The following is a 25,210-nucleotide window of genomic DNA, read 5'->3' on the forward strand; positions in this document are numbered from 1 at the left end:
AGTTTTTTTTATTTTTTGGGCGACTGTCTTATGTAGGGGCTAATTTTTTTCGGTATGAGAGGACGGTTTGATTGGTACTATTTTAGCATGCACATGACTTTTTGATCGCTTGGTATTAAACTTTTTTTGATGTAAGGTGACAAAAAAAAAAAAAAACGTCTGACACGGTTTAAATGTAAAAAAATTTTTGACGGTGTTCATCTGAGGGGTTCGGTCATGTGATATTTTAATAGACCTGGTTGTTACGGACGCAGCAATACCTAATATGTCTACTTTTATTTATTTACATTTTACACCTAAAAAAGCATTTCTAAAAAAATAAATAAAAAAAAATTATGTTTTAGTGTCTCCATATTCTGAGAGCCATATTTTTATTTATTTTTTTGCCTGATTGCTTTATGTAGGAGCTCATTTTTTGCAGGATGAGGTGACTGATCGGTACTATTTTGGGGGGCGCATACGCCTTTTTGATCGCTTGGTGTTGCACTTTCTGTGATGTAAGGTGACAAAATAATAGTTTTAGCACAGCTTTTATTTTTTCTACGGCGTTCAGGTGAGGGGGTGGATCATGTGATATTTTTAAAAAGCTTTTTTTATTTTTTACTTTTTTTTTTTTTCTGTCCCACTCTGGGACTTCAACTTCTGGGGTCTCCTCCCCTCTACAATGCATTACAATACACTTTTATGCTGACAACCTGCCTGTGAGACCCAGCCTAAAGGGCTGGATCTCATAGGCTTCCGTAGAAGGCAAGCCCCGATGCCTATGGAAGGCATCGGGCTGCCATCGGGTCCCCATCACTGCAGCACAGGCATCCATACTCTCTGCATGCTGCAGGCAGCTTTAAAGGGCTTCTGTCACACCCAAAACCCCTTTTATTTTTGGGCTTGTTAAAATCCTTATTTAACTACTATTCCCTATATAGGGATCTTACCTTTGTTTGTGGCTTCTTTTCCTTAAAAAACGTTTTTTTAAAATATGCAAATCGCTTCACTACCAGCAAGTACAGCGTCTACTTGCTGGTAGCCGCCGCAAAAAACCGCCCCCTCCTCCTGTTGATTTGACAGGGCCAGCGAGCGCTCTCCTCCTCCGGCTGGCCCCGTCATCATTTCAAATCCCGCGCCTGTCTTCATTCGGCGCAGGCGCTCTGAGAGAAGGATGCTCGCCTCCTCAGCACTCCCTCAGTGCGCCTGCGCCGATTAAGTCACCGAAAGAGAAGACGTCATCGGCGCACTGAGGGAGTGCTGAGGAGGCGAGCATCCTCCTCTCAGAGCGCCTGCGCCGAATGAAGACAGGCGCGGGATTTGAAATTATGACAGGGCCAGCCGGAGGAGGAGAGCGCTCGCTGGCCCTGTCAAATCAACAGGAGGAGGGGGCGGTTTTTTGCGGCGGCTACCAGCAAGTAGACGCTGTACTTGCTGGTAGTGAAGTGATTAGCATATTTTAAAAGATCGTTTTTTAAGGAAAAGAAGCCACAAACAAAAAGGTAAGATCCCTATATAGGGAATAGTAGTTAAATAAGGATTTTAACAAGCCCAAAAAAAGAAGAAGAAAAAAAAAAAAAAAAAAAAAGGGTTTTGGGGGTGACAGAAGCCCTTTAAACGCGGTATACAAGGGGTTAATACGCCGTCATCTGTGTTTTCACCGATGCTGGCGTATACAGCAGGGACCCAACTGTCATTGGCTGCTGGGTCTGTGCTGCTGATCTACGGCATGTAAGGCGCTGGTCCTTAAAGGGATTGTCTCACTTTAGTAAGTAGCATTTATTATGTAGAGAAAGTGAATACAAGCCACTTACAAATGTATTGTTATTATCCATATTGCCTACGTTGCTGGCTGGATTACGTTTTCCATCAAATTATACACTGCTCATTTCCATGGTTACAGACCACCTTGCAATCCATCAGTGTTGGTTGTGCTTGCACAATATAGGAAAAAGCACGAGCCTATGTGCGCTCCCATGGTCCCAGCCACCAGAGAGGCTGACGCTTTTTCCTATAGTGTGCAAGCACGACCACCACTGATGGATTGCAGGGTGGTCTGTAACCATGGAAACGAGCAGTGTATAATGTGATGGAAAACAATAATTGCTCTTACCGGTAATTGTCTTTCTTGAAACCTATGATGGCACCCATGCGACTAGGACCTCCCATCCAGGACAGGAAACCTGAAGAGAGAAAATGGTCCACACCCCCACCACACCTCACCGACCTCCGGAGGCGTGCCAACCACCAAGAAAGAAGAGTTGAAAAAAAAAACCACACATATAAATGGTAAAGAAGAGAACCCATCCGGTAACTCTTCTAATTTCCCATGGGAAAGAATATACAGTTGAAAGAAAAAGTATGTGAACCCTTTGGAATGATATGGATTTCTGCACAAATTGGTCATAAAATGTGATCTGATCTTCATCTAAGTCACAACAATAGACAATCACAGTCTGCTTAAACTAATAACACAAATAAATTAAATGTTACCATGTTTTTATTGAACACACCATGTAAACATTCACAGTGCAGGTGGAAAAGTATGTGAACCCTTAGATTTAATAACTGGTTGAACCTCCTTTGGCAGCAATAACCTCAACCAAAAGTTTCCTGTAGTTGCAGATCAGACGTGCACAACGGTCAGGAGTAATTCTTGACCATTCCTCTTTACAGAACTGTTTCAGTTCAGCAATATTCTTGGGATGTCTGGTGTGAATCGCTTTCTTGAGGTCATGCCACAGCATCTCAATCGGGTTGAGGTCAGGACTCTGACTTGGCCACTCCAGAAAGCGTATTTTCTTCTGTTTAAGCCATTCTGTTGTTGATTTACTTCTATGCTTTGGGTCGTTGTCCTGTTGCAACACCCATCTTCTGTTGAGCTTCAGCTGGTGGACAGATGGCCTTAAAGGGAACCTGTCTCCAGTTTTATGGTATCCTAACTAAGGGCAACATAAATAAGTGACTGATTATCTTAGCAAAATGCTGGGTCACTTTCTTTAATTGACCCAGTCAATCCGCCAACATCTTGTATTGAAAAGCTCCAGCTGATAATGATGAGTCCTGAATATTCATGAGCTCCTGACTCTCCCCGCCTACCTGCTGCTGATTGACAGTTATTTTCCATATGAATCAGCAGGTGGGCAGGGGAGTGGCTATAGCTCTGAATTAAATATACGCTGGACTCAATGACATCACGCTGGAATCAAATCAGCTCATTAGCATGCGGCATCTTTGTGTGTATATTATGAGGTAACCATCTGTCACACTAGTAAGTGAATACATCTAAGGTACTTTTTAGTAGTTAATGATTGTATATAATTAGTTCGATTATAATCAAATATCCACATGACAGGTTCCCTTTAAGTTCTCCTGCAAAATGTCTTGATAAACTTGGGAATTCATTTTTCCTTCGATGATAGCAATCCGTCCAGGCCCTGACGCAGCAAAGCAGCCACAAACCATGATGCCCCCACCACCATACTTCACAGTTGGGATGAGGTTTTGATGTTGGTGCGCTGCGCCTCTTTCTCCACACATTGTGTTGTGTTTCTTCCAAACAACTCAACTTTGGTTTCATCTGTCCACAGAATATTTTGCCAGTACTGCTGTGGAACATCCAGGTGCTCTTGTGCAAACTGTAAACACGCAGCAATGTTTTTTTTGGACAGCAGTGGCTTCCTCTGTGGTATCCTCCCATTAAATCCATTCTTGTTTAGCGTTTTACGTATCGTAGATTCGATAACAGGGATGTTAGCATATGCCAGAGACTTTTGTAAGTCTTTAGATGACACGCTAGGATTCTTCTTCACCTCATTGAGCAGTCTGCACTGTGCTCTTGCAGTCATCTTTACAGGACGGCCACTCCTAGGGAGAGTAGCAGCAGTGCTGAACTTTCTCCATTTATAGACAATTTGTCTTACCGTGGACTGATGAACAGCAAGGCTTTTGGAGATACTTTTATAACCCTTTTCAGCTTTATGCAAGTCAACAATTCTTAAATCGTAGGTCTTCTGAGAGCTCTTTTGTGCAAGGCATCATTCATATCCGGCAATGATTCTTGTGAAAAGCAAACCCAGAACTGGTGTGTGTTTTTTATAGGGCAGGGCAGCTGTAACCAACATCTCCAATCTCATCTCACTTATTGGACTCCAGTTGGCTGACACCTCACTCCAATTAGCTCTTCGAGATGTCATTAGTCTAGGGGTTCACATACTTTTCCACCTGCACTGTGAATGTTTACATGGTGTGTTCAATAAAAACAAGGTAACAATTAATTCTGTGTTTTATTAGTTAAAGCAGACTGTGATTGTCTATTGTTGTGACTTAGATGAAGATCAGATCACATTTTATGACCAATTTGTGGAGAAATCAATATCATTCCAAGGGTTCACATACTTTTTCTTGCAACTGTGTATATATATATTTTATTATTTTTTTAAATATATTATGGAGGCAATTTTTGGGGTGCCGTCATGGGTTTCAAGAAAAACAATTACCAATAAGAGCAATTATTGTTTTCCCCTCATCCGTGACATGCGAGACTAAACTATAAGACAAAAATTTTACACACACACACACTACAGCTTGTACTTGTAGCACTTTCCTCCCAAAGGCTGCATCTGAATCAAGAAGGTCATAATGTCTAAAAAACAAAATCAAAAAAAGAAAAAAGTATGGAGAAAGTTCCAAGTAGCGGCTCTACAAATCTGGGCCAAAGAAATCTGCCCTCTCTATCAAAGAGGTCGCAATGGCCCTGGAAGAAGGAGCCCCAAACCCAATCGAAGGAGGCAGGCTAGGAGAAGAATATGCAAGAGAAATAGCATTCTTTACCCATCTAGCAATAACACTAGTGGAAACTTTGCGGCCCTTACACTTTCCCTGAAACTGGATTAGGAGATTTTCATCTATCCTCCAAGGTGACGTGGAATCAAGGTAAAACACTGGACACCTCCTGACATCTAGGCAATGAAATTTTTCTTCTAACATATTGACTGATCAGAGCAAAAAGAGGGTAGTATCACATCCCAACTGTGAAAATCTGAGACCACCTTGGGCTGGAAACATGGAATTGGTTTAATGATCACTTTATCCTCCAAAATCGTGGTATAGGGAGGGAAGGCAGAAAAAGCTTGAATCTCAGATACCTGTCTAGCCGAGGTTATTGCTAGAAGGAAGGCCATTTTAAAAGAAAGCATATTGATAGAGATTTCGCTTGATGGTTCTGAGATAGGGACGAAAGAACAATATTCAAATCCCAGGGAGGAGACAATGGTCTTAAGGAAGGAAGTAACCTGGAGGCTGCTGACGAGACTCTTGGAGCTTGCGCTACACCGAAGGAAAGCGCTCTGTATTGGAGATGCAGCAACTTCCCATGAACCCAGACTGCTGTTCTTGGGAGGAGGAATGGATTGAAACATGGTAACACGCATCCTCCAGATTCAGGCTTGCCATCCAGAAATCCTGGAAGAGGAGGTTCACAGAGTGCTTTTTATCGTCTCCATTTGAAATTTCTTGTAGACCAGGGATTTGTTCAGAGCTAGATAGGAATCTTCACGTTTAAAATAACCCTGAATGTTCCATTTGGTTTCTTCACCAAAAATAAAGGGGAATAGAACATTTTGCCCCTCTCTGTCTTGGGGACTGGACAGACTACTCCCTTGTCTAAGAGAAGAAAAAAAATTAAAAAAAATCTCCAATTCTAAAGCTTTCCTTTTTTCTGGATTTTTGAAACAAACTGTCTGAGTGAAAACATTTTTGGGACGAGAAATGAACTCTAGCCGGAATCAGTTTTCTATTACACTTAGGATCCACTTGATATGGACCTCCAGGCTGGGAAGAACTGAGATAGTCTTCCTACCACCTGACTTCTGGCGTCATTGCGGTTTGTCTTTTGATCTGTTTTCCTGGGTTTTAAACCAAAAAAAAAAAAGGAAGATCTTTTAGGAAATTTTTCTCTTTCACTTTTATTACTTTGCCTACCCCTTTGTCTTTTAAAACTGGCCTGGGGTTTACGAAAAAAAAAAAAAAAGGGGAACCGTAAACCCCTTTTTGTCAGAGGCTCCCTCTAAAATGTCATTAAGAGAGGAACCAAACAATCTAGAACCGGCAAAGTCTAGACTTGGACCCTTGATCCCTTTTCCATGATTTAAGCCAACTAGCACGGCTTGCTGCACTTGACATGGCAGCTGCTCTGGCAAAAAACAGACCACATCAGTAGAAGCGTCTGCAAGGAGATTTGCTGCCTTAAGGAAGGTTGGGAGGGAGGATAGTAAGTCTTCTAATATGAGATTCTAGTTGTCCTAACCATAGCGTTAATGACCTGGAGATCCAAGAGGCGGCAATGGCCGGCCTGAGACTTGTAGCGGCACGATCCCAAGTACGTTTAAGATAAACATCTGCTCTTTTATCTAAAGGATCTCCTAAACAGCCTAAATCCTCAAACGGAAGAGACGATTTTTTTGGCTATTTTAGCTACAGGGGCATCTACAGAAGGAGTTCTGTCCCATACGCCAGCCGCTGACGCTTCAAATGAATATTTTCTCTTAACAGAATTCGGTATAAAAAAAATTTTGTCAGGGTTTTTCAATTCTTTCTAAATCAGTGCTTCCATGTTCTTATGAACGGAGAAAACTCTATGGCGTTTAGAGCCAAGGCTCTCAAAAACCTGGAAAGCGTCAGTGATAGTCTTAGGCTGTTTTACTTCCTCCAATTGCATTGTGGTTTTTACGGCTTTTAACAAAGGCTCAGTATCTTCAGGTGGAAATAGCGCTTTCCCTGCTGAATCCTCATCTGAAGACATAAAACCAGAAGATAAATCCAGACCTGATTCTATGTTTTCGTCTTCCCCAAAAAGATCAGAATCAGAGTCTATGTTATAGGTACGCCTTTCTGGCGATTTCGGACAGCCCCGACTGAAGGATTTAAAGGAAGACTTAACTTCAGATCGTTCCAAGGCCTTAATGGTTTTAGATAAGCTATGGGATTCTTCCATGACTAACTTATCTATACAAGCTTGACATAGTGGTTTAGCATAGGAAGCTGACAACACTACTCCACATCCTCCACATTCTTTATGTTTCGTTTTGCCAGAAGATTTTTGTGTTTTTGCTACCTACAAAAAAAGCAAACACCCAAATTTATTAGTAGAGGATCAATCTCACCAATTCAAGTCAAGCTACCCACTCCTCAGGACCAATACCGGGCTTGTGGGCATCGAGGGTTCGGCGCGTCTGGAGTCACCTGGCTCCGATATGTTTCATGGAGGCTCCTGATCCTGCACAGCACTGTGCGCACCAAGGCTGGTTGTCCCCTCCTGCTGCCGACTTAAGTGCCTCAGCTCAACACCAGGCCCAAAAAACGCCTAATCCATGAGGCAGGTGAGCCCTCCCCCTTCCGGTCGGCGCTGCCGAAAACAGCTTCAATGCGCCAGAAGCAGTCGCCCCGGCGCGCAGCCCATCGGGAGCACGCTCTGCCATTTTGCAAGTGGGACGCCTGGACCGGGAGCCGCCTGAACACGGCCACAGCAGCTCCCCAATGAGGCTTAGGAGGAAGCAGGACAGACTTAGGCGACGGCTCACCCACGAGACTTCCGCCGCCAGGGATAGGTCCCGTTACGGTGTCGTAGACCCGGACCTTCCCCAGCCCCCCGAGGTGAGAACCTAAAAGAAGAGGGAACTCCTCAGGTACCTCCTATCCAGAGGACAGGAAACCTGAACTGAGGTGTGGTGGGGGCGAGAACCATTTTATCTCTTCAGGTTTCCTGTCCTGGATGGGAGGTCCTAGTCACATGGGTGCCGTCCTTGTGAGGGGAAAAATGAATCTAGCCAGCAAAGGAAGCGTTATGGATAACAATACATTAGTAAGTGGCTTTTATTAACTTTCTCTACATGATAAAAGCAACTTACTGAAGTGACAACTCCTTTAAGTCATATCCACCAGCACCGTACCTGTACGGCACGGGTCCTCTACGGGTTAAGTTCCCTCGAATATGCAGAAATATTTAGATACATCTTACATAGTTTTATACCGACGACCTATCCTATGGATAGGTCTCCAGTATCTGATCTGTGGGGGGTCCAACACACGGGAACCCTACCAATCAGCTGTTTGAGAAGGCAGCAGTGCTCACAGTAGAGCCACGACCTTCTCCAGCTTTCTCTAGGCCAGGTGACATCACGTTCATCGGTCACATGGCCTAGGTGCAGCTCAGCCCCATTGAAGTGAATGGGGCTGAGTTGTGATACCAAGCATAACCGCTATACAATGTACAGGGCTGTGCTTGAGTGGCTGAGAGAAGGCCGTGGTGCTAATGTGCGCACTGATGCCTTCTCAAACAACTGACCAATGGGGGTCCCCGGTGTCAGACCCCCACCGGTCAGATATCCAGAGGATAGGTCTTCAGTATAAAACTCCTGGAAAAACCCTTTAAAAATATTAGCAGCTTTTAATACAAGCCTAGATTCTACACACCTTGTAGAATACTTAGTGCCCAACGAAAGCAGCATCACCCAATTAGCACTACAGTGATCCGGCACTCACCTCATCATATGTGTAGTCCCTTTCAGTGCCAGCCCATGCAGGTCCATGTTGTGAACTAAAGGAAATTCCATCATCTTTTTTGTTGTCTTCCTCTTCAAATGCTGTAAAGTGGGGCACAGTGTCACACAACATATTACAGGCATGGGCTGTGCGCCCCTACAATCATTTCATACTTATAAACTCTTTAAACTAAGGCCTCCACAAGTACCTTCGTCTTTATCAATGGTGTCATCATCCTCCGGGAACTTAACATTTTTCTTTTTCTTCTTCTTGGTCAACATGAATTCCAAGTCATCTTCTTGGGACTCAGAGGCATCCTGAACGTCGGCCTCTATCTTCAGATTCTACCATGTAAAAATTGGGCAGGTTTAATTCTAAACACTTTTTATACAACTCATGTAAACAGAACCAAGGGTTTCTGACCTACCACCTGCACATGAATAAAAACGCAGATATCTCTGCAGCTATTTATTGTACAGACATAAGAAGGTATGATGAGCCCTACCAGGCAGTATGTGTGGTTTATCAGGGTTGATCTTGGTGACAGAGACGCTTTAAAAGGTTAACACAATGATCATGGCAACACATTGCCTTTAAAATTGAACACGGGCATCAGTTCTAGCTGCCGTTTCTGTTTTTCACACTTCAGCAATTACTAAACTGTCGCTTTCCCAAATGCTCTCTATATAGCACATACTCTATTTACATTTGACCCACTAGCACAGGGATGCCCAACCTGTGGCCCTCCAGCTGTTGCAAAACTACAACTCCCAGCATGCCCAGACAGCCTACAGCTATCAGTCTACAGCAGGGCATGATGGGAGTCGTAGTTTTGCAACAGCTGGAGGGCCGCAGGTTGAGCATGCCTGCACTAGCACGTGTTGAGACATATTAATATATTTACAGTTGGTCAGTGAGACCAGTAATTGTCTCTAGGTTGACACGTGTTGTTTAGTACAAAAATTTTACGTTTAATGCTTGTCCTTAAAATTGCTAACTTAGAACGAACGTGATTTAAAATTATCAGCCATCTATGTCTTATTAATCATAGTGATCTAAGTATTGGTGTTGAGCCACTAGGTGGCAACCTTCACTTATGGCTGCCTGACTATCTGCTCGCTCTCCACACGGCTCCTGCCGTGCTGGCTTCATACACTGTTTATTGCACAGTGCGTTGCCTACTATTGGCAGATACTCTCCTAGTGTTCTTTTGCTGCTATAGTATAGTTACACTGACATGACTTGGCTGGCTAAAATATCACTCTCTGCCCCCCACTCTATATAACACAGACACAATTTATACTTCTATGTACCTTAACACCTTCCTCTGCTTCATCCAGGTCAAACTTTTTAGTTTTCTTTTTCTTCTTCTTCTGATTAAAGAAATTTAAGTCATCCAGATCATCGGGTGCATCTAAGACAAGAAAGTTACACTCAAGTTAATTTGCCAGATGATTATCTAATGTGTATGAGGGTGTCCTGACTCTCTCGATGGCAGATGTCGGGCTACAGGCATGTTGAAATCTCACAGGAGGAATGTGGAAGAGATGTCAGTGAAACGCTCACCGCCTACACGGGTCTAGTCAGCTTAATGGTGTTGGATTTTTATTTTTATTTTATTTATTTAAATCCCACTCCCCCTTACCCAGAAGGACCTGTGAAGAGAAATATAATGACCTGCTCACTAGGGATCGACCGATATTGATTTTTTTAGGGCCGATACCGATAATTTGTGAACTTTCAGGCCGATAATTTCACAGAATATCGGTATAAATTTCATTTTTGAAAAATAAAAATTCCTACACAAATCTGTTGAAAATGAATATTTTTATTGTTAATGTGTAGTTTTTTTTTTTGTAAATCTTTCTTTTTTATTTATACTTAATATTTTGGTGGGTTTTTTTTTTGTTTTTTTTACTAACTTTTAGCCCCCTTAGGGACTAGAACCCTTGTCCTATTCACCCTGATAGATCTCTATCAGGGTGAATAGGACCTCACACTGTCCATGCTGCCCTGTGCTTGGTGCACACAGGAGCATGGAGCTTACCATGGCAGCCAGGGCTTCAGTAGCGTCCTGGCTGCCATGGTAACTGATCGGAGCCCCAGGCTTACACTGCTGAGGAGGGGACCCTGTGGCCACTGTCACCAATGACTAAAAGTGGGGGGGGGGGCGCACTGCGCCACCAATGTTTTTAATACGGGGGTGGGGGTGCACTGCGCCACCAATGATAAATACTGGGGGGCTTGGGAAGGGGGGGGGGGGCGCGGCGCACTGCGCCACCAATGAACATAAATCTCTCATTTATTCATATACAGGAGGTGGGAGCTGGCTGCAGAATCACATAGCCGGCTCCCGACCTCTATGAGCGGTGCCGCAGATCGCAGCTACCGCTCAGAGGTCGGGAGCCAGCTATGTGATTCTGCAGCCAGCTCCCACCTCCTGTTTAATTTGAATGAATAAGTTAATATCATTGGCGGCACAGTGGCCACAGCCCCTCCCCTCCTCTTGTCTTCTCTCCTCTCATTGGAGGCAGCAGCATCACAGGGGGGAGGGAGACACTGCTTCCTTCTCCCCTGTGCTGCTGAGGGAACACAGAGCGCTGAGAGCAGCCCGATATGTGTTCCCCATATGTTATCGGAATATCAGCAAAATAGATGCCGATACCGATAACTGACAAAATCCTGAATATCGGCCGATAATATCGGTAAAACCGATAATCGGTCGATCCCTACTGCTCACCGCCAGTCAGTCCTGACTCCTGGTCTGTCAGCATGTGACCACCAGTAATATGCAGTTTGGTGACATGCTGAAGCCGGTCACTGGATGCAGCTCCGCATGTGACCCACTCCATGAAAAAGTTAACAGACTGGGAGCACAGTGAAGACAGCCTGGGAGTCACACAACCCCCTTATAAGTGGTCACGTAGGTCGGGTCCTCTAATGAATACTTATTTTGATCAGGAAACACAGAAAAGGACCAGCGTTAAATTGGTTATCCCATGAGTAATGTGAAAAATGAAAATCAGACATCATAATATATGCTAGTCTCTTTCTAACAAACCTAGAACCAGCGATCTTCTCAATCATTGCTGCAATTGCTCTCCTAGACTTATTTCAAGCTGCCTGCTTAAAGGGGTTCTGCAGTTTGTTTAAACTGATGATCTATCCTCTGGATAGATCATCAGCATCTGATCGGCGGGGGTCCGACACCAGGGACCCCTGCCAATCAGCTGTTTGAGAAGGCAGCGGCGATGGCAGTAGCGTCGCTGCCTTCTCACTGTTTACCGCAGGCCCAGTGACGCCACGACTTGTATCAACTGGCCTGGTCGGGGCTAAGCTCTCTTCACTTGAATGGAGCTTAAACACGCCCAGGCCAGTAATACTAGTCGTGACGTCACTGGGCCTGCGGTAAAGCGCGAGAAGGCCGCGGCGCTCCTGCCAGCGCCGCTGCCTTCTCAAACAGCTGATCGGCGGGGGTCCCAGGTGTCAGACCCCCGCCGATCAGATGCTGATGATCTATCCAGAGGATAGATCATCAGTTTAAACAAACTGCGAACCCCTTTAAGGGGCATGCCCTTTCGACTGCAGCTGGTGGAAGGTGACGGATAGAACTGAGCATATGCGTCCATCTCAGTAAACAGGACAAGCAAATTAGAAAAAGAGCAAACAGCAGAAGGCGCTATAGAGATGGGGTTCTGTGAATTACTTAGTGGCTACACTAAATTTTTAATTACATGCAAAAGTATTCAGGTCCAGGTGCTGGTTTGAAAAAAATGCTGAATATTTCTCGTGGGACAACCCCTTTAAAAGATGTGTTTCTTTGTTACATTTATTCTGGGTGATCTGGAAATACCAAATTAATAGAAAAAAATATATAATATATATCTGAGGAAATAGCTTGTATTTGGCATATATGGGTATGTGCACATAAGAGCATGTGCAGATACATATATGCCACTGCACCAGACGTCCATTCAACACATTTATGCTAATAGTGGACTCCCCTATCCCGTTGGCAGACCGCGACAGCATAAAATATCTTGACAGTACCTTTTTTCTTAAAAGACTCTTCATCCAGGTCCCATTCCTTATCTTCCACAGGTTCTGGTTCCACCTCTTTAGTTTCAGGGACCTGTGTCTCTTCCACCTGCTGTTCACCCCCTTCTTCGTCCAACATGAAGGGCTTCTTCTTCTTCTTTTTCTTCCTGGTCATGGTGGGGTCGAAAATCATCTAAACGACAAGATTTACCCAGTTACCATTTTTAGCCATAAAAGCAAATCCTTTAGGAACTATATCTATTTTGCTAGAGATGACTGAACATACCCATTTCTGCATGGCAGCATGAAAAACCCACACAATATATACTCAACATGCGGTCCTGTCAAAATCCATCAGTCCTAGCCTCAAGTGGAATTCTAATCTTAAGGTGGTCAAACAGAACCCACCGACTTTAGTGGGACTAGTCGAACATCTAGTGTGCATGGGGTGGGGAGGAAGTTGTGAGGAATAACTAGGGGCCTGTCAGCTATCAAAGGTGTACCACCCAAGACCCAATAACACGGTGGTGCCCCAGCAAACAGAGATAGCTTAGTGCAGTAGACACGGGTCGATACTTGTCCAATTGTTGATCTGAGCAAGAGCTGCAGTTACATGCAGCAATCATCTTCTCTGTATGTGGGCACTATCGCGATCATTCCTCCCCATACAGTTCCATTGTTTATTGGAAGCAGATCCCTGTCTATACAAGACGATGTGCTACTGATGATAGAGGATCTTACGGGCTAGGTAAAAGATGCGTTCACCTAATGAGCAAGCGTTTGTTTGTCTGGCTTTACACCGGACAATATCTGGGAACGAGCATCTGTACAAAAGCTTGTTCCCGATAATTGCCCTGATCCTCACCCAAAAGGACCTTAAAAGGGGTTATCCGACTATTTGTAAGGGCTCTTTCAGACGACTGTATGCGTTTTGTGGTCTGCAAATTGCGGATATGCAAAACACAGATGCCGGCCGGCCCTGTGATAGAAATGCCTATTCTTGCCTGCAATTGCGGACAAGAATAGGACATGCTCTACCCTTTTTGCGGGGCCGTGAAATGGAAGTACAAGCTGTCCACAACTTTTAAGCCCCCGTTGAAATGAATGGGTCTGCATCCTTTCCGCAAAATTGTGGAAGAGATGAGGACAAATATATGAATAAGCCCTAACTGATGACATCCTCTGGATAGGGTTATCTGCATCTGATCAGTGGGGATCCTGGGTGTCGGAGGCTCACCGATTAGATGCGGATGACCTATCCAGAGGAGAAGTCATACCTTTGAGAAGGTCTGAATGCGCCTCTTCGTGATGTAGCATGCTTGTACATTAGATTTGGGTTGACAGGGCATTCAGACAACCTTATATTTGCGGGGACTGGCAGACTCTTGCTGCTGATGGATAGGCAAGCGGTTTAGCAGGAAGGATTCTTCCCGAGTCAGTCATGAACTTGTTCAATTTACATTTTTTGCTTATGGGTAACTTAATTCGTGGAGGAGGGACGGGAGGAAATGCAAGCACTTTGGACTAAACAGATTATAATTTTTTTTAACCAAAGGTGAATATTGTGACATTGTAAAATGGTCACCAAACCGAAAGAGAAAGCTTATTAGCAAATGAAGATTTCCTTCTATAATCACTTTAATGTCTGGAGGTTCTCAGAACTGGAAAGATACATGGTAAAGCATTATTTCCTTTTTGGGACTGTGCCCCCTTCTTCAGCTCATCTGGAGCTTTACTGTCAAATTAATGTCATCTGGAATTTGAGGTGGACATCACTGGCAGCCCCTAGATGACTGCCCCCATGTCATCAGAGGCAGTGAAGCGGACCTGCCAGAAAGCTGCAGCAATTTGCTGGTAAAAAGGCATCAACCATCACAACTCAGGAGGAGAAGGGTGCAAAGAAAAAATCCAGCGGGTGAAGAAATGCCCCGCCTAACCCTCCATCTTCTAATCATTACATTCACTCTCACTGTGCACTGCCCTATGGACCAGACTGCAGTGTAGTCAGTTGGCCACCAGATGTCAGAACATGTTAAAACTGCATTGAGTCATACCTGTCACCTCTCCTGGATAGATCTTAAATTTCTGTAAGGGGTCACAGGTCTGTTATTCCTCCTAGAAATGTATGAATAAACTGATAACTGGGTGTTACCAGTTACGGATGTCCCTCTACACCAGGGATCAGCAACCATCAGCTGCTGTGAAACTACTACTCCCAGCATGCAACATGCACGACTGTTCCTCTATCTCGCACAGAAGTGAATGGAGCATTCTGGGAGTTGTAGTTTCAGAACAGCTGGAGTGCCGGATGTTGAAGATCCCTGCTCTACACATTCAGTCAGGGCTGATTGTGCTGAACTGTGCAGGGAGTAGCGACAGGCCCACTTTAATAATGGCCAGTTAAAGGTTTTTTTGCCATTAATACACTGCACATCAGATGTTCTGCAGTAGCTCTGGTGCTGCAATTATACAACTCCATCTACTGTGAAGCGCATGGAGCTGGCGACTGCACCGCGGCTCCGTCCGCTAAGAGCCGTGTAGTCCAACACTGCAGAACAGCTGATCGGTGGGGTGTCGGACCTCTACTGATCAGATGTTAAAGGAGTTGCCCCATTACAACTAGTGTTGAGCGCGAATATTCAAAAAGCGATTTTTCCTCACGAATATCGCCACTTCGAGAATTCGCAAATATTTAGAATGTAGTGCTATATATTCGTAATGACGAATATTCGATTATTTTTTTTAACACCGTACGCATCAGGTGATCATCTAATGAGGGCCAATGAGAAGGCTTTGTCACAGCTTAGCAACATCCCTGGCAACCAATAGAACAGCTGGTATTTTGCACGCATTATGCGAATACTACATTGCCGATTTTCGCAATCAAGAATATAATCTCGAATTCGCAAATATATGAAGAATATTCTACAAAATATCCGCAAATTCGAATAGTGCCTCATCACTAATTACAACTAATCCACAGGATAGAGAATAAGCATCAGATTGGCGGGGGTCCAACTGCTTGTTCCCCCACCAATCACAAGAATGGTGGCCTGTGTGCCTCGTTTGAATGGGGGGGGCAGACACAAATGTGCATCCACTGCTCTCTATTCAACACTTGTACTCAGCTATCTCTGGCGGCAACATAAAGCTAAATGGAGCGCCAGTGTGGGTGTGTGACCGGCTCTCCATTCAAACCAGGAAGCATGGGTTCTTGTGATCGGTGGAGGCCCCAGTGGTCAGATCCCCACCAGACACTTATCTTCTATCTACAGGATATGGGATAAGTTGTCGCAATGAGAGAACCCCTTTAATGTCCTATTCTGAGAGTAGGCCATCGATATATATAATTTTTTTAAAAACACACACACACCTTCAAATCCAGAAATCAAGACAATTATAAAATACACTATTACAGAGCCCCCGCACACCTAAATGTAGGCTGTGTGCAAAAATGTGATGGCACAGGAGCACAAGACAGCGGATGATGACTGTGCCTATTAACCACCTCAGCCCCCAGTGCTTAAACACCCTGAAAGACCAGGCCACTTTTTACACTTCTGACCTACACTACTTTCACCGTTTATTGCTCGGTCATGCAACTTACCACCCAAATGAATTTTACCTCCTTTTCTTCTCACTAATAGAGCTTTCATTTGGTGGTATTTCATTGCTGCTGACATTTTTACTTTTTTTGTTATTAATCGAAATTTAACGATTTTTTTTGCAAAAAAATGACATTTTTCACTTTCAGTTGTAAAATTTTGCAAAAAAAACGACATCCATATAGAAATTTTGCTCTAAATTTATAGTTCTACATGTCTTTGATAAAAAAAAAATGTTTGGGTAAAAAAAAAATGGTTTGGGTAAAAGTTATAGCGTTTACAAACTATGGTACAAAAATGTGAATTTCCGCTTTTTGAAGCAGCTCTGACTTTCTGAGCACCTGTCATGTTTCCTGAGGTTCTACAATGGCCAGACAGCACAAACACCCCACAAATGACCCCATTTCTGAAAGTAGACACCCTAAGGTATTCACTGATGGGCATAGTGAGTTCATAGAACTTTTTATTTTTTGTCACAAGTTAGCGGAAAATGGATTTTTTTTTTTTTTCTTACAAAGTCTCATATTCCACTAACTTGTGACAAAAAATAAAAAGTTCTATGAACTCACTATGCCCATCAGCGAATACCTTGGGTTGTCTTCTTTCCAAAATGGGGTCACTTGTGGGGTAGTTATACTGCCCTGGCATTCTAGGGGCCCAAATGTGTGGTAAGGAGTTTGAAATCAAATTCTGTAAAAAATGACCAGTGAAATCCGAAAGGTGCTCTCTGGAATATGGGCCCCTTTGCCCACCTAGGCTGCAAAAAAGTGTCACACATCTGGTATCCCCGTACTCAGGAGAAGTTGAGGAATGTGTTTTGGGGTGTCTTTTTACATATACCCATGCTGGGTGAGATAAATATCTTGGTCAAATGACAACTTTGTATAAAAAAAATGGGAAAAGTTGTCTTTTGCCAAGATATTTATCTCACCCAGCATGAGTATATATAAAATGACACCCCAAAACACATTCCCCACCTTCTCCTGAGTACGGAGATACCAGATGTGTGACACTTTTTTGCAGCCTAGGTGGGCAAAGGGGCCCATATTCCAAAGAGCACCTTTCGGATTTCACTGGTCATTTTTTACAGAATTTGATTTCAAACTCCTTACCACACATTTGGGCCCCTAGAATGCCAGGGCAGTATAACTACCCCACAAGTGACCCCATTTTGGAAAGAAGAGACCCCAAGGTATTCGCTGATGGGCATAGTGAGTTCATGGAAGTTTTTATTTTTTGTCACAAGTTTGTGGAATATGAGACTTTGTAAGAAAATAAAAAATAAAAAAAAAAACATAATTTTCCACTAACTTGTGACAAAATATAAAAAATTCTAGGAACTTGCCATGCCCCTCACGGAATACCTTGGGGTGTCTTCTTTCCAAAATGGGGTCACTTGTGGGGTAGTTATACTGCCCTGGCATTTTCCAGGGGCCCTAATGTGTGGTAAGTAGGTAAATGACCTGTGAAATCCGAAAGGTGCTCTTTGGAATGTGGGCCCCTTTGCCCACCTAGGCTGCAAAAAAAGTGTCACACATCTGGTATCTCCGTACTCAGGAGAAGGTGGGGAATGTGTTTTGGGGTGTCATTTTACATATACCCATGCTGGGTGAGAGAAATATCTTGGCAAAAGACAACTTTTCCCATTTTTTTTATACAAAGTTGGCATTTGACCAAGATATTTATCTCACCCAGCATGGGTATATGTAAAATGACACCCCAAAACATATTCCCCAACTTCTGCTGAATACGGAGATACCACATGTGTGACACTTTTTTGCAGCCTAGGTGGGCAAAGGTGCCCAAATTCCTTTTAGGAGGGCATTTCTAGACATTTGGATACCAGACTTCTTCTCACGCTTTGGGGCCCCTAGAATGCCAGGGCAGTATAAATACCCCACATGTGACCCCATTTTGGAAAGAAGACACCCCAAGGTATTCAATGAGGGGCATGGCGAGTTCATTGAAAAAAAAAAATTTTGGCACAAGTTAGCGGAAATTGATTTTTTTGATTTTGTTCTCACAAAGTCTCCCTTTCCGCTAACTTGGGACAAAAATTTCAATCTTTCATGGACTCAATATGCCCCTCAGCGAATACCTTGGGGTGTCTTCTTTCCAAAATGGTGTTATTTGTGGGGTGTTTGTACTGCCCTGGCATTTGAGGGTCTCCGCAATCATTACATGTATGCCCAGCATTAGGAGTTTCTGCTATTCTCCTTATATTGAGCATACGGGTAATGAGATTTTTTTTTTCCGTTCAGCCTCTGGGCTGAAAGAAAAAAATGAACGGCACAGATTTCTTCATTCGCATCGATCAATGTGGATGAAAAAATCTCTGCCAAAAAAAGAAAAAGGAGGGGAAAGGCGTCTGCCAGGACATAGGAGCTCCGCCCAACATCCATACCCACTTCAGCTCGTATGCCCTGGCAAACCCGATTTCTCCATTCACATCAATCGATGTGGATGAATTTTTTTTTTTTTTTATATATACAAAGTGTTTGCCAAAGTATATGAACACCGCCACCTCCTCAGCTCATATGCCTCGGCAAACATATCTTTTACTGCGGAGGAGAAATCTCGTCTTGCAGCGCCGCATACACCGACTTGCGTGTAATCTGACAGCAGCGCAATGCTTCTGTCCGAATGCACATCAGTGCTGCAGCTGGTCGATCGGTTGGTCCACCTGGAAGGTAAAAAAAACAAAAAAAAAAAGAAAAAACCAGGCCGCAAAGCAATAACTTTATTAACTTTAGAACAGAACATATTAACTTTTTTAAACTTTAACTTTTTTACTTACCGGTAATTTTTTTTTTGTTTAGTTTTTTTTACCTTTATAGAACAAACCTCTCCTTCCCCATGGGACAATGTGCAAAGCGCAAATCGCCCAAAGATGTGGCGAAGTACGTTATGCACTTTATCCCAGGTGAAAGGAGAGGTTTGCAGCAGCTGAGAGTAAAAGGGCCCTAATAGCCCTGTGTGCCTGTCCTGGTGAGATGTGATCCCTATGCTAGGTGTACCTGTGTGTGGTACTTCCGGAAACACTCTCCATAGCATAGGGCAGGGTGGTCCGGACAGTCAGGACAGAAATAGCGGGTGTCACGCCTTATTCCACTCCTGCTACAGACACGACATCTTTATCGGGGTGACGGTTGGGTTGAGGTACCAGGAACGACACTGGGGAAATGTCGCTCGTGTAGACGGCTAACTACACTGGGGGATGGGGCCACGGAACCTCCTGGGTAAAGGAGGTTCTCGATGATCTCTTCCTGGAATTTGAGGAAGGATCCTGTTCTCCCAGCCTTACTGTAGAGAACAAAACTATTGTAGAGCGCCAATTGAATTAAATATACAGACACCTTCTTATACCAGCGTCTGGTTCTGCGGGAAACTAAATACGGAGACAACATCTGGTCATTGAAGTCCACCCCTCCCATGAGCGCATTATAGTCGTGGACACAGAGGGGCTTTTCAATGACACGGGTTGCTCGCTCAATTTGGATTGTCGTGTCTGCGTGAATGGAGGAGAGCATGTAAACGTCACGCTTGTCTCTCCATTTCACCGCGAGCAGTTCTTCGTTACACAAGGCAGCCCTCTCCCCCCTTGCAAGACGGGTGGTTACAAGCCGTTGGGGGAAGCCCACGCGACTAGTTCGCGCGGTGCCACAGGCGCAAATCCGTTCTAGAAACAAATGCCTAAAGAGGGCCACACTTGTGTAAAAATTGTCCACATAAAGATGGTACCCCTTGCCGAATAAGGGTGACACCAAGTCCCAGACTGTCTTCCCACTGCTCCCCAGGTAGTCAGGGCAACCGACCGGCTCCAGGGTCTGATCTTTTCCCTCATAGATCCGAAATTTGTGGGTATAGCCTGTGGCCCTTTCACAGAGCTTATACAATTTGACCCCATACCGGGCACGCTTGCTTGGGATGTACTGTTTGAAGCCAAGGCGCCCGGTAAAATGTATTAGGGACTCGTCTACGCAGATGTTTTGCTCGGGGGTATACAAATCTGCAAATTTCTGGTTGAAATGGTCTATGAGGGGCCGAATTTTGTGGAGCCGGTCAAAAGCTGGGTGGCCTCTGGGACTGGAGGTGGTGTTGTCGCTAAAATGCAGGAAACGGAGGATGGCCTCAAATCGTGCCCTGGACATAGCAGCAGAGAACATGGGCATGTGATGAATCGGGTGCGTTGACCAATATGACCGCAATTCATGCTTTTTTGTCAGGCCCATGTTGAGGAGAAGGCCCAAAAAAAATTTAATTTCGGAAACTTGGACTGGTTTCCACCGGAAAGGCTGGGCATAAAAGCTTCCCGGGTTGGCGGATATAAATTGTGTGGCATACTGGTTGGTCTCTGCCACGACTAAGTCCAAGAGCTCCGCAGTCAAGAACAGCTCAAAAGATCCCAGGGCCGAACCGATTTGAGCCGTCTCAACCCGAACTCCAGACTGGGCAGTGAAAGGGGGAACTACAGGTGCGGCTGAAGTTGGTGACTGCCAATCAGGGTTTGCCAGCACCTCAGGGATTCTAGGGGCTCTACGGGCCTGTCTGTGCGGTGGCTGCGACGGGGTAACTACTGCACGTGCCACCGAACCAGCTTCAACTGCCCTTCTGGTGCTCGCCACGTCACCATGTTGTACGGCAGTGCTGGTACTAGGTCCAGGAAGGGCTGCGCTGCTGGTGTATGCCTCACCACGTGATCCGGCAGCGACAGCCCCACTCTGCTGCTCTTGAAACGGATCCTGCATAACCTGTGGTCTAGCGACACGGGGCCGGGTACGCCTGGTGCTGCCAGGGACCTCCACCTCCTCTTCCGAACTTTGGGTCAGAGAGCCACTGCTTTCCACAGGTTCATATTCTGACCCGCTAGATTCGTCAGATGAGGGTTCCCACTCCTCATCCGACTGGGTCAGAATCCTGTAGGCCTCTTCAGAAGAATACCCCCTGTTTGACATTTTGGACTACTAAATTTAGGGGTATTCCCTGAGACTACCCAAGAAAAAAAGCAAACCTGTCTTACAAAGGGGAGGCTAGCGAAGTACCGGAGGCCGCTGCGGTTGATAAAAAATATCAAAACTGATTTTTTTATCGCCGCAGTGCGTGTAAAATGAATGTGCAGTGATCAAAAAATATATATTTTTTGTCACTGCGGTGGGGCGGGCGTGGGTGAACGCACGTGTGGGCGACCGATCAGGCCTGATCGGGCAAACACTGCGTTTTGGGTGGAGGGCGAACTAAAGTGACACTAATACTATTATAGATCTGACCGTGATCAGTTTTGATCACTTACAGATACTATAAAAGTACAAATGCTGATTAGCGATACGCTATTCAGCGAATAAAAGTGACTGCGGTGCGGTGGGCTGGGCGCTAACTGACGCTAACTACCTAACCAAGGGGCCTAAACTATCCCTAAAACCTAACAGCCAATACTAGTGAAAAAAAAAAAGTGACAGTTTACACTGATCACTTTTTTTCCTTTCACTGGTGATTGACAGGGGCGATCAAAGGGTTAATTGGGGTGCAGGGGGGTGATCAGGGGCTACAGTGAAGTGTTTGGTGTACTCACAGTGATGTCTGCTTCTCTGCTGGATCCAACCGACGAAAAGGACCAGCACAGGAGCAGACAAGCCATATAACAGATCATATTTACTAATATGATCTGTTATATGGCTTGTGATTGGATTTTTTAAAAATCGCCAGCCTGCCAGCCAATGATCATTGCTGGCAGGCTGGTGACGAACTTGTTCTTTAACTTTTGCCGGCCCGCGATGCGCATGCGCGGGCCGGCTTGGAGCGAAATCTCACGTCTCGCGAGATGACGCGTATATGCGTGACTGTGCGCAGCGCTGCCACCTCCGGAACGCGAATCTGCGTACAGCGGTCCGGAGGTGGTTAAAGAGGGTGTTTTACCGCGAGATGAGACACAGTCCACCAGCTGGCTGGGAAACAGTGGAGCGGCGTGCTGCTTGCTCTTCTAGAAGCACCCATTGCGGAGCATGGGAGCTACTGAAACAGCGAGCGCGGGCGCACTTCTCTGTCTCCTGGCAGCTGGTGGTCGAGACAGTCTCGAATCTTGTGGTGGAACAACCTCGAAGTTCAGCTTGACACCATGCTGCCCAACACAGTAAGGGGGCATCAGTCTCACTGGGTGAGAACTATAAGAGGGGGGCACTCAGGGCACACAAGTCATAAGGAACTCACTAATGAGCGCTGATCATCGGCCACCTCAGATATGATGTCCGTCCTCAGTCAGTAGATTTAGCCCCATCATCCCCTCTCCTTCAGCTAAACCTGCAATCGCGGTGGTGGTCATACTGACAGGTCACCATTAGGGTTGTCCCGATACCGATACTAGTATCGGTATCGGGACCGATTCCGAGTTTTCTCGGCGGTACTAAGCCGCCGATACCCCGCCCCGATACATAAATAGAATACTATGGGCGTAACTATGGGCGGGGCCCGGTGCAGTCACTGTACTCTTACACCGGGCCCCGCCGCTCACCGAAGTATTTATAAACGTGAATCCTTATCCTGTTGTTAAGTTGAACTAACGCTGCCCTCTCCCATGTTCCCATGTCCCCCCTGTATCCCCACAGCACTTACTTAAGCTTCCATAGCAGGCAGAGCAGACGGCAGCAGTAACGTCACTCACTGACGTCGAGCGCCTGCTCCGCCCACTTTATGAGTGAAGCAGGCGGAGCAGGCGCGCGACGTCAGTGAGTGACGTTACTGGTGCCGTCTGCTCTGCCTGCTATGGAAGCTTAAGTAAGTGCTGTGGAGATACAGGGGAACATGGGAGAGGGCAGCGTTAGTTCAACTTAACAACAGGATAAGGATTCACGTTTATAAATACTTCGGTGAGCGGCGGGGCCCGGTGTATTGGGGGACACTGTTTTGAGGGGGATCTGTGGATGACATATAGCAGTGTCATCCACAGATCCTCCCCATAACAGTTCCATCCACAGATCCCCTATAACAGCACCATCCACAGATCCCCCACCAAATAATGCCATCCTCAGATCCCCCCACCCCATAACAATGTCATCCACAGATATCCCACCCCATAGCAGTACCATCCACAGATCCCCATAACAGTGCCATCCACAGATCCCCCATAACAGTGCCATCCACAGATCCCCCATAACAGTGCCATCCACAGATCCCCCATAACAGCGCCATCCACAGATCCCCAATAACAGCGCCATCCACAGATCCCCAATAACAGCGCCATCCACAGATCCCCCATAACAGCGCCATCCACAGATCCCCCATAACAGTGCCATCCACAGATCCCCCATAACAGTGCCATCCACAGATCCCCCATAACAGTGCCATCCACAGATCCCCCATAACAGTGCCATCCACAGATCCCCCATAACAGTGCCATCCACAGATCCCCCATAACAGTGCCATCCACAGATCCCCCATAACAGTGCCATCCACAGATCCCCCATAACAGTGCCATCCACAGATCCCCCATAACAGTGCCATCCACAGATCCCCCATAACAGTGCCATCCACAGATCCCCCATAACCGTGCCATCCACAGATCCCCCATAACAGTGCCATCCACAGATCCCCCATAACAGTGCCATCCACAGATCCCCCATAACAGTGCCATCCACAGATCCCCCATAACAGTGCCATCCACAGATCCCCCATAACAGTGCCATCCACAGATCCCCCATAACAGTGCCATCCACAGATCCCCCATAACAGTGCCATCCACAGATCCCCCATAACAGTGCCATCCACAGATCCCCCATAACAGTGCCATCCACAGATCCCCCATAACAGTGCCATCCGCAGGTCCCCCATAACAGTGCCATCCACAGATCCCCCACATGACAGTGCGTCATCCACAGATCCACAGATCCCCCAAAACGGTCACATGACATTTAAAAAAAGTATCGGTATTCGGTATCGGTGACTACTTGAAAAAAAGTATCGGTACTTGTACTCGGTCCTAAAAAAGTGGTATCGGGACAACCCTAGTCACCATGATTGTCAGATTTTCACCCCCCCTCCCCCTCCAGTGACAATATAGGGGAAGTTGGTAGCGAGCAGCTTTACCCTAACAGAAAGCTGAGAATGGAGACCAAACAGAAGACAGAATAAAAGTGACCACTTGAAGCAGCAGTAGTGCAGCCACATGCTTTGGGCCTGTCACAAAAAGAGTGACATCATATGGCTAGGACATACCACCACTTACTGATCGCTGGGGGTACAGAAATCCTCAGACTACTAGTTAAAGGGATATTCCAGTTTTTAAATGTTATCCCCTAACAGGATCATGCACACAATCATATTTTTTTCCATGTCCATTCCACTTCAACGAAGCCACAAAAAACGGAAATGACTCCTTTTGCATTCCGTTTCCATATGTCCATTCCACAAAATAAAAAATAGAACATGTCCCATTATTGTCCGCATTATGGACAAGTACAGGACTGTTCTATTAGGGGGTCGGCACTTCCTTTCCGCAAAAAGCGGAATGCACGCTGTCAGTATCAGTGTTTGTCCTGCACCGATCACGACAACGGGAATCCTGTACAGCAAGGCAGGTGGAGCATGCATATTACTGCTCCTTTAATCTCTATGGGAGCTCTGGACACAGTCGAGTACAGCGCTCGGCTATATCCAGAACTCAGAAATGAAAAGAGCGCCAGTTCCCACACTCTGAGGGGGTCTCCAAGATCGGTAGGGACCTGCCTCAGGATAGGAGATAACTTGTACCTGACCTAGACTTGTACCTGAAATCTCCTGTACAACGGGAGTGCCTTAGTGACCACCTATACACCCTTTTACTGTGGTCACTAAGGGGGCTTAGGCTAGGCCGCCGCTAATTATTTTTACGATGGCTTGGTCTAAGCGCTGCACGAGTCCCCCGCGCAGCAGGGGCTCGGCTCTAACATGAGAGCCACGCTCCTGCTCTAACAGCCTGGACTGGCAGGAGTGCCGATGAAGGCTGTTTAACCCTGTACATGCTGTGAGCAATGGCACTTGCCACATGTACGTGGTGACAGAGGGAGCGGACTCCC

At 45.6% G+C, this 25,210-nt stretch overlaps 1 protein-coding gene across 1 annotated transcript in view; it reads right to left on the minus strand.

Annotated features, from left to right (window-relative positions):
- The window catches only part of EIF2S2 (eukaryotic translation initiation factor 2 subunit beta), a 47,148-nt gene that overhangs the window by 19,045 nt on the left and 2,893 nt on the right, over nt 1-25,210 (minus strand). Inside the window, exons 2-5 of the mRNA XM_040437104.1 lie at nt 12,574-12,754; nt 9,837-9,937; nt 8,732-8,867; nt 8,524-8,624 (exon numbers count right to left, since the gene is read on the minus strand). Of these exons, the coding sequence (XP_040293038.1) occupies nt 8,524-8,624; nt 8,732-8,867; nt 9,837-9,937; nt 12,574-12,754 (519 nt within the window). The remainder of the gene's footprint in view (nt 1-8,523; nt 8,625-8,731; nt 8,868-9,836; nt 9,938-12,573; nt 12,755-25,210) is intronic.

Source organism: Bufo bufo, chromosome 6 (genome assembly GCF_905171765.1).
Source record: "Bufo bufo chromosome 6, aBufBuf1.1, whole genome shotgun sequence".
Classification (NCBI taxonomy): Eukaryota; Metazoa; Chordata; class Amphibia; order Anura; family Bufonidae; genus Bufo; species Bufo bufo.